At 42.6% G+C, this 13,655-nt stretch overlaps 1 protein-coding gene across 1 annotated transcript in view; it reads right to left on the reverse strand.

Moving 5' to 3' along the window:
• The window catches only part of ARSB (arylsulfatase B), a 180,906-nt gene that overhangs the window by 46,243 nt on the left and 121,008 nt on the right, over positions 1 to 13,655 (reverse strand). Inside the window, exon 6 of the mRNA XM_073680176.1 lies at positions 12,250 to 12,320. Within this exon, the coding sequence (XP_073536277.1) occupies positions 12,250 to 12,320 (71 nt within the window). The remainder of the gene's footprint in view (positions 1 to 12,249; positions 12,321 to 13,655) is intronic.

Consider the following 13,655-nt stretch of genomic DNA (forward strand, 5'->3'; position numbering starts at 1 on the left):
GTCCTACACAGTGAAATGTGGTGTACAGTCTGACAGCTTCATCTGTGTACTGCACATGCACCAGTTCCTTACAGATACGCAGTACACAATTGTAGCCGGTAATCAGTACACGGTACACCTCTCCTCACTGCACAAGCAGCAAGAGTACAATACAACAGAGCAGACGCAAGAATTCGAGCTGATGACGGCATTACATAGTGGTTACATTTTTCCCTTTAAATGTGCCATTTAACATCACTTTCTTCACTGACAAACTCCTCTTTGCTACAAGGAAAGAGTTTAATATTGGACATAAACCTTGTAGGATGTGAAATATCTGTAGATTCAGACTTCTAGTAATGGAACTACTTCTGGTTCTCAGTATGTTGTCTTATTCGCCCAATTATAAATCCGCAGCATGGCAATTCATCCAGCGGATGTGCAATGCAAAGGGTAAAATGTGCTGTTGTACTGTACCATGTTGTGGACAATATCCGTAGCGGTAAATAACGCTGTGACTATCACTATGGCATTTCTGCTGCAAGAGGTCAGCCGCAGAAATGCCACATGGAAACTTATCCTAAAAGTTCAACTATTCCGATATGATGAACTCCTTCACAATTGCCAAGTTCAACATCAGAGTTTCAAGGAGCTGTTTCATCTAAGACATAGGTGACACTGTTTTGTCCAATCTGAAGTGGACCTGTAAATATGGAGAAGATGGCTAAGAACCCCTCAGAAGACCCCTTTTGTTTTAATGTGTACAAAATACATTGTATGTTTTTATTCTCCTGCAGGCTGCAGTTCCTGATAGTCCAATCTGAAGTGGACCTGTAAATATGGAGAAGATGGCTAAGAACCCCTCAGAAGACCCCTTTTGTTTTAATGTGTACAAAATACATTGTATGTTTTTATTCTCCTGCAGGCTGCAGTTCCTGATAGTCAGGGGTGACAGGGTTAACTGTAGAGCTGGCCCATAGCTGGGAGGAATAATAGGGACCTGTGTGTTAGTTCCTGGTTTGAATTTAGTGAGCAAGTGAAGATGGGGACATCGTTACATGGAAGGTGATGTCACGCCAGGTGTGGGAAAGACTTAGTGCAACACAGAGGGAAGAGGGAAAGGGAGTTCAGACTCTAGGGAAAGGGGGAAGTGGAGACCTCCTAGTCTGGTCTAGTGTCACCATGTCTCAACTACTGTCCCTATATTGCCTCCTCAGCAATTGCCGCATGCTTGCCTCACCCTGTTTTTCCCTGGCGTATAGGCCAAGGCTAGGGATGGGAGGAAATGAGCACTAGTCGATCTCCACTAAACTCTATAGACAACAAGGGTAGACAAACAGGGTGAGAATGCTTAGCTTTAGACGACTCCAGACAAATGCGAACTCGGCCTCAAGCTCCAGAGAGAATGAAGTACTACTCTTGCTAAACCTTCACAAGTAGAAATTAATATAGCTGGCACCTCCCTCTCAGACACACCAGGTATATATACACCCAGGCCAGGGAGCTAATTACCAGAGGGAGGTAGCCGCTAGGTCCTAAAGACAGCCTCTCATCTAAGATGTCTGTAATGCCAAACGTAGAGATCTCCTGCAACCAACTGCAGGGCAACTGATACACCTGTGACAGGTGAACATACATGTTTTTACAGGATCTAAAAGGCTACAAAGGCCCATGCATCTGACCGACCAACATGTAGGGACATTATTACAGAAAGGGACCAGGATGCAGAACATCATTTCAGAAAGGGACCAGGACAGAGAATAATATTACAGAAGGGGTCAGGACGGGGGCATCATTACATTGTTGATGAACATGTATGCTTTTATAGGATCTAGAACACTACAAGGGCCCATTCATCTGACCAACAAGCAAGTGGGGCCCAGGTCCAAATTTTGCATCGGGGCTCATCAAACTCTAGTCACGCCACTGATAGCAGTACAATTAGTGACTGATGTGGAAATGACGATATCTATCACTGCTCAGTGATGTGATCACATAGGAGTATCTAAGGGTCTAAGGGGTAACATTTCTCCTTGTGGAGAGCAACATGTTAAGCATGTCATTGTGAGGAGACTTAAATCCGCAATGCTCCTCTGGGAAATATGCATATTGTCTCTTCAGAGACAAATCTATACATATAATCGTCTTATCCCGTCTGTCTGTCTGTCTTTCTGTCTGTCCTGGAAATCCCGCATCGCTCATTGGTCCGGCAGCGGCCAATCAGCGCTGCGGGATTTCTGAAAAAAGATGGCGGCCGTTAGCGGCTCATCTGGCGGACAGAGGTCAGCGGCGATGCAGCGGGGAGATGAGCGGCGCTAGCAGCACAACTACCCCGACCGGCGCCGCTGACCTCCATGCGGCTAACGTCGGAAGATCAGCGGCTTGGCCCGCTGATCTCCCGACAGCAAGTGTGAACGGAGGACCGGGGAGCGGCGCCGCCAGTCGGGATGCTTCTGCTGCGAGCAGCCGCTCATCTTCCAGCTTCTCGCAGCAGAAGGAGCCGCACAGGCAGCGCCGCTCCCCGGTCCTCGCTAATACGGAGCCGCACAAGCAGCGCCACTCCCGCGCCCACACTAATACGACGCTGATTGGTCGCGGTGGCCGGCCGCGACCAATCAGCGAGATGGGCGGCAAATTTAAACGCCGCTCTGCTGATTGGTAGCGGTGGCCGGCCAACCGCGACCAATCAGCGAGATGGGCGGCAAATTTAAACGCCGCTCTGCTGATTGGAGCCAAACTTAAACAACACTCTGCTGACTGGTCGCGGCCCCCGGCGACCGCTACCAATCAGCAATTTTGGCGCCAAATTTAAACACCGATCTGCTCACTGGTCCTGGCCGCCGGCCGGCCGAGACCAATCAGCGAGATTGCCGCCAAATTTAAACAACGCTCTGCTGATTGGTCGATTTTATCGCCAAATTTAAACAAGCTCTCCGGTCCTCACTAACACAGTTCGCTGATTGGTCGCGGCCGCCACCCGTGACCAATCACCGATATTGCCGCCAAATTTAAACACCGTTTTGCTGATTAGTCGCGGTTGCCGGCCGCGACCAATCAGCGATTTTGGCGCCAAATTTAAACAACGTTCTGCTGATTGCGTCCGGTCAGCCGCATACATATTCTAGAATACCAGATGCGTTAGAATCGGGCCACCATCTAGTATATGCATATTTCCCAAAGGAGCATTTTGGATTTAAAAGTCTCCTCACCTTGACATGCTTAACATGTCGCTCTCCGCAAGGAAAAATGTTACCCCTTAGATACCGGTCTGAAGCCTCTTACCCAGCCAAACCAATACTCACACTTTGCACTGACGATGGGCAGTACCCCGAAACACAGTGTCTGCAAATTTAGTTTCTGGTTCTGGCTTATATCCTAAGTCTTGAGATAAGGCTCGTTAAAGGGTCACTATTGACTTTTAGGATTGCTACTTCCTATAGGTGGCACTAGAGTTCTGGTCCTCTTCCTCTCTGAAAAGACAATTTGCACATAGGAGTAATCATATAGAGAGAGGGGCAGGGTCTGTTTCAAGATACTAAAGATTGATAAATTTATCTTGTATTTTTATCTACCAAAGTTTAAAATCGCCAGGCAACCAAACTTCAAGAGTTTTCCATTGGCCATTTTTAGGATATGTTTTCTGTGATTAAAAAAATGAGAAATAAAAACTAACTTGGCAATTCTACAAATATTTATGAATGAATGGAAGATTGTAATGTCCAGCCGGAATACTATTTGTCTTACTAACTGTTGAAGAGGAAGAAAAGAGATTAAAACATCTGCAAGATTTAAGAGAATAGATGTCCTGCATGTGTGTGGGCCTCTTTTTTTCTGCTCTTTGAAATGTCAGCCATAAATCTCCAAATATTACTTAAAAGTTCAGCTTCATCTTTTTCCCCCCAGAAATTATGTAAAGGCAAATAGGAAGCAACACATCATAAAAACAAAGGAAAATGAACAAAACAACATACAATGGTGGGAAATATAGTGCATAATTAGAGACAGAGTCCTGATAGTGTAAAAAATGAAAAATTAACGAAGATGTACAAGATTAGAAAACCACAGTTGTGGTTCCACCCCTGTCCAAAGAATGTCCTGTCCCACACAACTGAATATTGTTAGATTTTGAAATGTAAAAGTATACAACTCTCTGAATCAGTGATCTTTGATAAACAGGAGCCCATTAAGGTAGCTACTTGGTTTTAAACCTTTGGCAAATATCCTATTAGGGAAGTGAATAGAGGGGAGATGAGACGATTCTTATCTATAAGGCTAGGGACACATGACTGCTTTCTCTTCATCTGAGAAAATAGGTCCAATTATGCTAAATCAGAGTGAGATCAGAGGGGAATCCGGTTTTCTCGGAGGTTAAGAAAAAAAAAAAAAGTTTCTCCATCTTCACTATTGTCAGTATGTGACAATCCGACCACACTTGGATGTCAAAACAGTGCAGTCCAATTTTTTTTCACGGACCTATAGACATGAATGTGTGAGTGCCATCCGATTCTCGAATCTTCGTGCATGTTATGTTTTTTTTTCCTCTGACCAAGTGGACGAAAAACTGGACATGTGCACTGCCCAACAAAACAACATGGGTGTGATCCATCAAAACTCGTACAACACTCGCCCGATTTATATGGTCGTCTACACAAGTCCTAAGAAGCTGCTACTAAAGGCAGGTTTAGATCACCCGACTTGGTCTGTGTTAAATGACCTCCGATCAGCTGCTTATTTGATAATTTGCGGTCCCTTAAAGCACCACTCCAGTGGGTTTTATTTTTCTGTGCTGGTAACTATAAGGCTTTGGTCAGGGACCTTAGATTAGAAACACCACTCCAGTGCTGCAATAAAAAAAAACAACTCTGGAGGGCTGCTTTAATTGCCTGTTTAAATGAGTATTCCCATCTCCAAGATCCTATCCCAAAATGTAGTATGTGTAATAATAATAATAATATTAGCAAATAGCTACAATTAGAAATGTAGTATAGTATTTTTGATTCGCTATGTCTCTTTCCTCATGTGCAGGCATTGCAGGACCTTAGGTATCCATGGTTACGTCCACTGATAAAGTGACAGTTAGCTGTTAGTGGTCGTAACCATGGATACCTAAGTTCGTTCTGTGCACATACTGTCACTGTTCTCGGCAGCACATGTTCTGTTCACACAGGATGATGTGCTTTTGAGAAAAATGTTTTTTAAAACAAGACAAAAGATCATTTCACCTGAAGAACGAGCTCTTTTCTTGTTTGGTTGGCAGGATACCTTGCCCAGTTATCGGGTAATTTATAAATCCAGCTTAAGAGTGGCACGCCCACATATTACATAGTGCCCATTTAGATCAATGAACTGTCTAAGTAGAGAGCCTATTTACACTAGGCAACCTGGGCTGTTAAATAACTGCCGATCGACTACATGCAAGCCGGTTTTTTAATGGCCTGTGAAGACTGGCAGGCCGCACTTTCATGCACACAGAATAATGATCAATATGATCTTTCTGTGGGCATAAAACTTAATTCTACCAGCAGCACATATCCTATTTACACAGAAAATGCTGCCAAAAAGGATGTTTTTTTTAATTCAGCTTAAATATCATTTCACCCGACAAACAAGCATATTGCTCATTCTTTGAGTGATTGCTGAATCGGGAAATTAGTGTTTCTAGGAACGCTTATAATTCCAATTAACGGACAGTGAAAATGGGCGCGAATGTTTCCCTTGCCCCGTGGTGGTGCTAAAGGGATAATGTACGTTTACTGCCAGGTATTACTTGGTTGCAGGAGATCTTCGTTTGCCATTATAGACACCTTCTTAGATCTGTCTCACTCTAGGACCCAGCGGCTACCTGGCTCCGGCAAATTGACACCCAGGCCTGGGTGTTTAAATACTTCCTGTTTGCTATAGGGAGGTGCTGGTGATATTCACATGACCCCTTGTGAAGGCTTGGAGCTGTTGCAGTCTGCTTACTTCCTCTTTGGTGCTAAGAGGCCGTGTGTGTAATCTCTCTGAAGTCGGCTCAAGCTAAGTTACTTCCCCCGTGTCTGTCTCCCCTTGCAGTCTTTAGTTGTTAGTAGGGACTGACTAGCGCTCATCCCCCCTTCCCTAGCCAGGGCCTAGCTCTAGGGAGACACAGGGTTTTAAGTTCCTGATCGGCGATTTGTGAGAAACCAATATAGGGACGGTAGGGAAGACCGTGTGATATCAGATCAGCCTAGGAGGTCTCCACCCCCCCTTTCCCTAGTGTCTGGGCTCCCTTCCCCTCATCCCTTCATGTTGCACTTTGTCTTTCCTACACTGTGAGTGACACAAGGCTGGAGTTGTCCTATATTATAGAGATTGCTCTCAATGAAGCTTTTTTAGTGTAAGGTTTTATTCTCTACATAATTTACCAATTCAGTTTAGATATAAAACAAGCAGGCTTGAAACATCTTCACGTGTTTGGTGGCACTGGTATTTTCCCATTAACAGGTCCTGTGAGTGGGTAATAATTTATTTTTTTCCTCACTGGTCCAAGTTTTCAATAACATTCATTTTTCCTAAAGCAATCTATTGGGAATGATCCCAGCATAGAGCTTTGATTGTGTGTATGGCTGGACGTCAACATCTTTTAACATACAGGACTCAGCGGGAGGCAGGTTAATTGTGAGGAAATCCCTGAACGGGGAATAACAAAATTGGCAGTTCTAATCGAAACCAAGGAATTAACTCTGTGTATATAGATTTGTCTGACACGTAATTAGGAGATCAAGAAATTAATGTTTAGAGGCATTCATGGTGTCAGGATAGACCACCCTTGTTCTGCACCACCAAAGCGAGAAGCTCAGCTGCCAAAGTACAATCTCCAACCTTCCCACAGAATCAATCCTGATTGGGGCTTGTACTCCTCCGATGTGATAATGTGTATTAGGAACAATGAGCGATGGCGTCATCTTATGGGACTGTCCCACAGGATTCTCATATCCAAAGTTTATACAACAGTTGGTAAAAATAGTGATTTCATTACAGCATTTTCCATTATGCTCGGGATATTTCAGAAGTGTGTAATGAATAACAGTGACACAGATGTAAATGCCACTGTGGATGACCTTCCAGTTCTCCCAGAGGCCAGAAATGTAATATACAAGGAGACGCCACATGAACTTAGTCATCAGTGGGTTTGATGATTTTGGAGGGGGATTTCTAATCTAGACATAGACCTAGACCATGCCTCTATCTAATTCTAAAGGGAATACGCTGCAAACATAATTTATTTAACAGGGTTGATCCCAAACTGTGCAAATACCTAAAAACAACAGACTCAGCAGGTACTCCCCCCTCCCTGGGTCCAGTGCCAGCTCCCTGCTGGCTGTAGAGGTGGCATCATGTCAACAGCACACATCACAGCTCCAGCCAATCACTGAGCTTCAGTGCTGAGTGTCGACAACCTCGGCACAGCCAATCAGTGATTAGCTAGAGCAGTGATGCACAATGCTGACGTGACGTCACCGCTGCAGCCAAATCGCTGAGACAGGAGCAGCAGCAGGGAGCCGGCACTGGACCCAGGGATGGGGAGTACTTTGTTATTTTTTACAGAGTTTCCTGAAAGTGGACAACCACGTTAAGATATGCGACCACTGAGATCCCCACTAATCTCAAAAACAGGCGTCCCAAAGTCCTTTCTGATTCGAAGAATAGAGGGCGTCACCAGTGCCAGTGCAACACTCACTTTTATGGGTCTATAGGAGCGGTAGTGGACATGCTTTACCACTGCTGCCTTAGAGTGAATTAATGGCATGTTCACTACTTTCCTGGGGGTCCCAGCTGTCAGAATTCACAGATCATACATTTATCACCTATCCTGGAAATTCGTAATAAATCTTATTTGTGGTATAAAGTAAATTTTTTCCTTTTATAGAAAAAGTGCAGCAGTGTTCAGCTCTAAATACATTTTGCTTGGCCTTTCATTGGACGACTCCAACCCATGCCATTATAATATATATATTATATCTATCTCTATATATCTAGATACACACACACACATACAGTGAAGGAAATTATTATTTGATCCCTTGTTGTTTTTGTAAGTTTGCCCACTGACAGACATGAACAGTCTATAATTTTAAGGGTAGGTTAATTTTAACATTGAGAGATAGACTATCCAAATAAAATCAAGAAAATCACATTGTATAAATTAAATACATTTATTTGCATTTTGCAGTGAGAAATAAGTATTTGATCCCCTACAAACCATTATGAGTTCTGGCTCCTACAGACCAGTTAGACACTCCTAATCAACTCGTTACCTGCATTAAAGACAGCTGTCTTACATAGTCACCTGTATAAAAGACTCCACAGACTCAATTAATCGGTCAGACACTAACCTCTACAACATGGGCAAGACCAAAGAGCTTTCTAAGGATGTCAGGGACAAGATCATAGACCTGCACAAAGCTGGAATGGGCTACAAAACCATAAGTAAGACGCTGGGTGAGAAGGAGACAACTGTTGGTGCAATAGTAAAAAAAAATGGAAGAAATACAAAATGACTGTCAATGGACATCGATCTGGGGCACCATGCAAAATCTCACCTCGTGGGGTATCCTTGATCATGAGGAAGGTGAGAGATCAGCCTAAAACTACACGTGGGGGACTTGTTAATGATCTCAAGGCAGCTGGGACCACAGTCACCAAGAAAACCATTAGCAACACATTACGCCTTAAAGGTTTCAAATTCTGCAGTGCCTGCAAGGTCCCCCAGCTCAAGAACGCACATGTTCAGACCTGTCTGAAGTTTGCCAATGAACACCAGGATGATTCTGTGAGTTATTGGGAGAAGGTGCTGTGGTCAGATGAGACAAAAATTGAGCTCTTTGGCATTAACTCAACTCGCCATGTTTGGAGGAAGAGAAATGCTGCCTATGACCCAACGAACACCATCCCCACTGTCAAGCATGGAGGTGGAAGCATTATGTTTTGGGGGTGTTTCTCTGCTAAGGGCACAGGATTACTTCACCGCATCAATGGGAAAATGGATAGAGCCATGTACCATAAAATCCTTAATGACAACCTCCTTCCCTCCGCCAGGACATTAAAAATGGGTCATGGCTGGGTCTTCCAGCAAGACAATGACCCAAAACATACAGCCAAGGCAACAAAGGAGTGGCTCAAAAAGAAGCACATTAAGGTCATGGAGTGGCCTGGCTAGTCTCCAGACCTTAATCCCATAGAAAACTTATGGAGGGAGTTGAAGCTCCGAGTTGCCAAGAAACAGCCTCAAAATCTGAGTGATTTAGAGATTATCTGCAAAGAGGAGTGGACCAAAATTCCTCCTGACATGTGCGCAACCCTCATCATCAACTACAAACAACGTCTGACTGCTGTGCTTGCCAACAAGGGTTTTGCCACCAGGTATTAAGTGTTGTTTGCCAGAGGGATCAAATACTTATTTCTCACTGCAAAATGCAAATAAATTTATCTATTTTATACAATGTGATTTTCTTGTTTTTTTTTTTGGATATTCTATCTCTCAATGTTAAAATTAACCTACCCTTAAAGTTATAGACAGTTCATGTCTTTGTCAGTGGGCAAACTTACAAAAACAGCAAGGGATCAAATAATTATTTCCTCCACTGTATATACACATACATACAGTGGTTACTGTAAAACAAAGCTGTACTGTAGGCATATTCATGCAGAAACAGTTTACTATGCCATTCTAAACGGAAAAAGGATATGCAGATATACACCGGTCTAGTGTATGCAAAAAGTCACTATTGGTATACCGCATGCACAGCAAATGGGGCCTATAAAAAGGCTCAGCCTACGTGCAAGAAGCTTCCCCAATGGATACGCCGAACACGGCTCAAGGAGCGAAGCCAAAACTAATTCTTATGTGCCAGACCTTAAATGTGTGTGATTACAGAAAGGTGTACGCGGTTTGATGACCAAGAGAATGTAGTGTTCTGCCGCCGCACCTTCTGTGGAAATGGCATTACAACCGAGGCTCAGGGCTCCACCACCATACGACTATAACAAACATTTCAACAATACCACCACACCAGACTGCAGTAATCCATGATGTAGACCAGTGTTTCCCAAACTCGAGTCCTCACAGCCCCCCAACAGATCATGCTTTCATGATTTCCTTAGTATTGTACAGAAATGATGGCACATTCGGATGCCGTTAAAATAATTCAATCACCTGTGCAATGCTAAAGAAATTCTCAAAACATGATCTATCAGTGGCCGTGAGGACTGGAGTTTGGGAAAAACCCTGGTGTAGACAATACCTTTTATTTTTTCTTCCATGCCCTTACTGTGTTGGCCCATTTAGAAGGGATCATGCAGCCCCTTAAGCGACCACTGATCTGCTATATGGAAGCCGATCGGCAGTCGTTTATTCGCCAATTTACACGTTGACGAACATTCAAAGCGCACAGAATGATCGCTAATGTGATAGATCTGTGCCCAAAAATATCATGTTATCGGCAGCACATCGACGGTTTACACAGGACAGTGAACAGCCAATAACTAGGATTTGTAAGCAAGCTTAAAAATCATTGCACCAAATTAAAGTATTTTGCTCATTTTGTTGGGTGATTGCCAGGCTGTTTGGAAAGAAATGATAGTTGGGATTCGTACAAACACTCATCCTTGATTATTGGCTTGTCTAAATAGGCCATATGGGTCAGTTCATGTGTCTGATTTTTCCACCTTTAAGAAAAACAGACCGATTATTTGAATCAGAGTTTGATCAAATTGTGGTCAGTGTCAATTTTTTTCCTACAAGGAGAAAAAAAAAGTTTCTCCACCTTCTTCATTCTGACAGTCCATGACGTGAAAAATCAGACCCCACTTGGATATCATCCAAGTGCGGACCGATTTTTTCACGGATCCGTAGACTTGCATTGCTGATTTTGATAGGATGCTCGGATCAGAATCGGACGAGTCTTCGATATTTTCCGCAGACTACTCGGTGCGAGGAAAAAAAATTGGACATATGAATAACCTCAGACTATAATAGGTATGAGTGCTATCCGTGAAAAACACTGATAGCATTCGTACGAGAAAATTGGAGGTGTGAACGAGCCCTTAGTTTTTACTGTTGAAAATGAAATAAAAAAGGATCGTCTAGTCTACATCATGGATTACTTATGGTGCCGAGACATTTTTGAATCAATGCGTACCAGCTGTCTTTAACCACTGTTAAAGCATGTGTGGACCCCGTTCATAAATAAAACACATACTGTATGTATCTATACAACTTAGAAGTTGTGCTATGTTGCTGCTTAAATTTCTGAATTGCTTTCTTCACTTTCAAGATCTGCTTTCTCTGACAGGCTTGCTTGTGAAGCTGCAAGTTCAGAGCTCACCGCTCATTCCCAGGTTCTCTCTTCTCCCTATTCATTTAATGATCTACCCTGTGTATAGGTCTCCTCCACCTACTGCTCTCATACTAGTGATATACTATTTATTTATCGTGTACCTGTTGTTTCAGGTGACTTTCCAAAATAAGCTTTTGTCTGTGAACATGAGAAATAACACTATTTCTGGTCACTATATGACTTGCATCCTGCATTTTACAATTTTCTGTTATCTCTGTGCTGGTGGGTAGACATTAGCTGCTATGATACACAGAGTACACATAGATAAAGGGATTCCTGCTCTTCCTTCCCTGTAGCAAATAGGACAGAAGCAGCAGCATAAAAGATATTAAACAGCAGCACTGTGCTGTGTTGCTGTAAATCCAGAGCTAAAGTGATACATGTTTGCTAAAAGTTGCAGCACAAGCTGCCTGGTTTCTCATTGTGTCAAGTGCTCATCACTCCTCCTCCCCTCTCCAAAGAGTTTAATAGGAGCTGTAACCTGATACCTCACTGTGCTGGAAGTCTGTCAAAACAAATTTGAGTTGTGTTTTTTAATTTGTGAATGGTGAGTTCAGGAAGCAGAGGGGAGGTGGCTCATAAGTGGACAAAAAAGCATATTTCTCTGATAATATATATTACAAAAGTTCTTATTTTCACTTGTATTATTGAATTATGTAAAGTTTGTGACAGTGACTGTTTAAGGAATCAAAAAGCCGAACAGCAGCAGAACATTTAGGAAGACTAGGAAGACTACATGAGCGGACAACAGTGACTCCTAGAAAGATCTGTTTGGCTTGGTCATCTACTCCTGCCACCATCCAGCCCCGAAGCCTTATAACTATACGTTTTTCATAGAAGCCAGAATTTCTCTTCTTCTTTAATGAAGTTCAGCAAGATCTGAATGAAATGAAAGAAGTGTGTTACTTACATGGGAAGTCATCATTGTAGAGAGGGTCTATGTTGTGCAGCAGCTCCACTCTGGGGGAAGGGCTTCCTTCACTAAAACAGAAGAAAAGCCAAACATTATTCTCCGTCTAACATCTGCTAATTGCATTTTCTATTTTAATACTTCCTTTCTTAGAGCTTTAGGAAATAACTGGCTTGACAGTAAACCATTACGGACTTTTTTTTTAAAGTCAGCTGCATAAAATGACACGTAGCTGCCTATATATAGCATCAAAAGAAACAAGATCTGTGATATATTGTGGATCACAGATCTGCAGAAATACAGTTATTGCACATAATAAATTATCCGCTATGTGTATATCTGTGTACAATGCTGCAAAGTATGTTGGTGCCATATAAGCAATTAAAAATAGATCGATTGTAATTGAAATGTGTAATTATCCATCTATTTGCCATGGAACACATACAGAATTTGATATGGACAGCTATTAGATACAAAAGCATACATAGAGGAGGTGCAGAGGTGGCACTTGCATGGCTAGTGCCTAATAGAGCCCAAAGGCTCCTCTGCCACATATTAAGCCACTATTATTATAAATGGCACACAGTAGATGGGTGGCGCTGTTCCAAATTTTGCAACTGGGTCCAGGAGATAATCTACGCATAGATAGATATAATGTGTGCGTGTGAAACATCGAACTGCACTTGGATGTTATCCGAGCTCAGTCCAGTGTACACGCACAGCGACAATGGAGAAGATGGAGAAATTAAGTTCTCCATCTTCTCCACAACTGTGATATGATTCTCTCATGTGAGAAAATCGGATCACACTCAGATGACACTCCGATAGAGTTTGAGCCGATTGTCAGTACCATGAGAGAACATACGGCAGTGTGACTCCAGCCTAACCTCTTGGCCCCTTGTGCAACTGTACAGGTTTCACCAATAGTATGTGCACCCCTGACTTACCGCATGGTATGTGAATATTTTAGAAATTAATAGCAGCATGAACATGGCCATCTACTTTCTGTGTTAGGTTATTGGTAAAAGGTCGATCAGTGGGAATAAAGTGAGAAAAAGTAATAAAGCATTGGAATTAAAGCAGGAAATTCACTGGTGATCACTTTGCATGTCACAGACTGGTTCAAGGACAGTTAATAAATTAACATTTGAGATTTCTGCAAACATAATTAATCCTAATAAACCTTCACAGTACAAGGAACTTGGCATCATTCACACGACCTTATAACATACAGTACAGACCAAAAGTTTGGACACACCTTCACATTTAAAGATTTTTCTGTATTTTCATGACTATGAAAATTGTACATTCACACTGAAGGCATCAAAACTATGAATTAACACATGTAGAATTATATACTTAACAAAAAAGTGTGAAACAACTGAAAATATGTCTTTTATTCTAGG

Source organism: Phyllobates terribilis, unplaced genomic scaffold (genome assembly GCF_046119375.1).
Source record: "Phyllobates terribilis strain yellow unplaced genomic scaffold, ASM4611937v1 Scaffold_1__5_contigs__length_1240528914, whole genome shotgun sequence".
Taxonomy (NCBI): Eukaryota; Metazoa; Chordata; class Amphibia; order Anura; family Dendrobatidae; genus Phyllobates; species Phyllobates terribilis.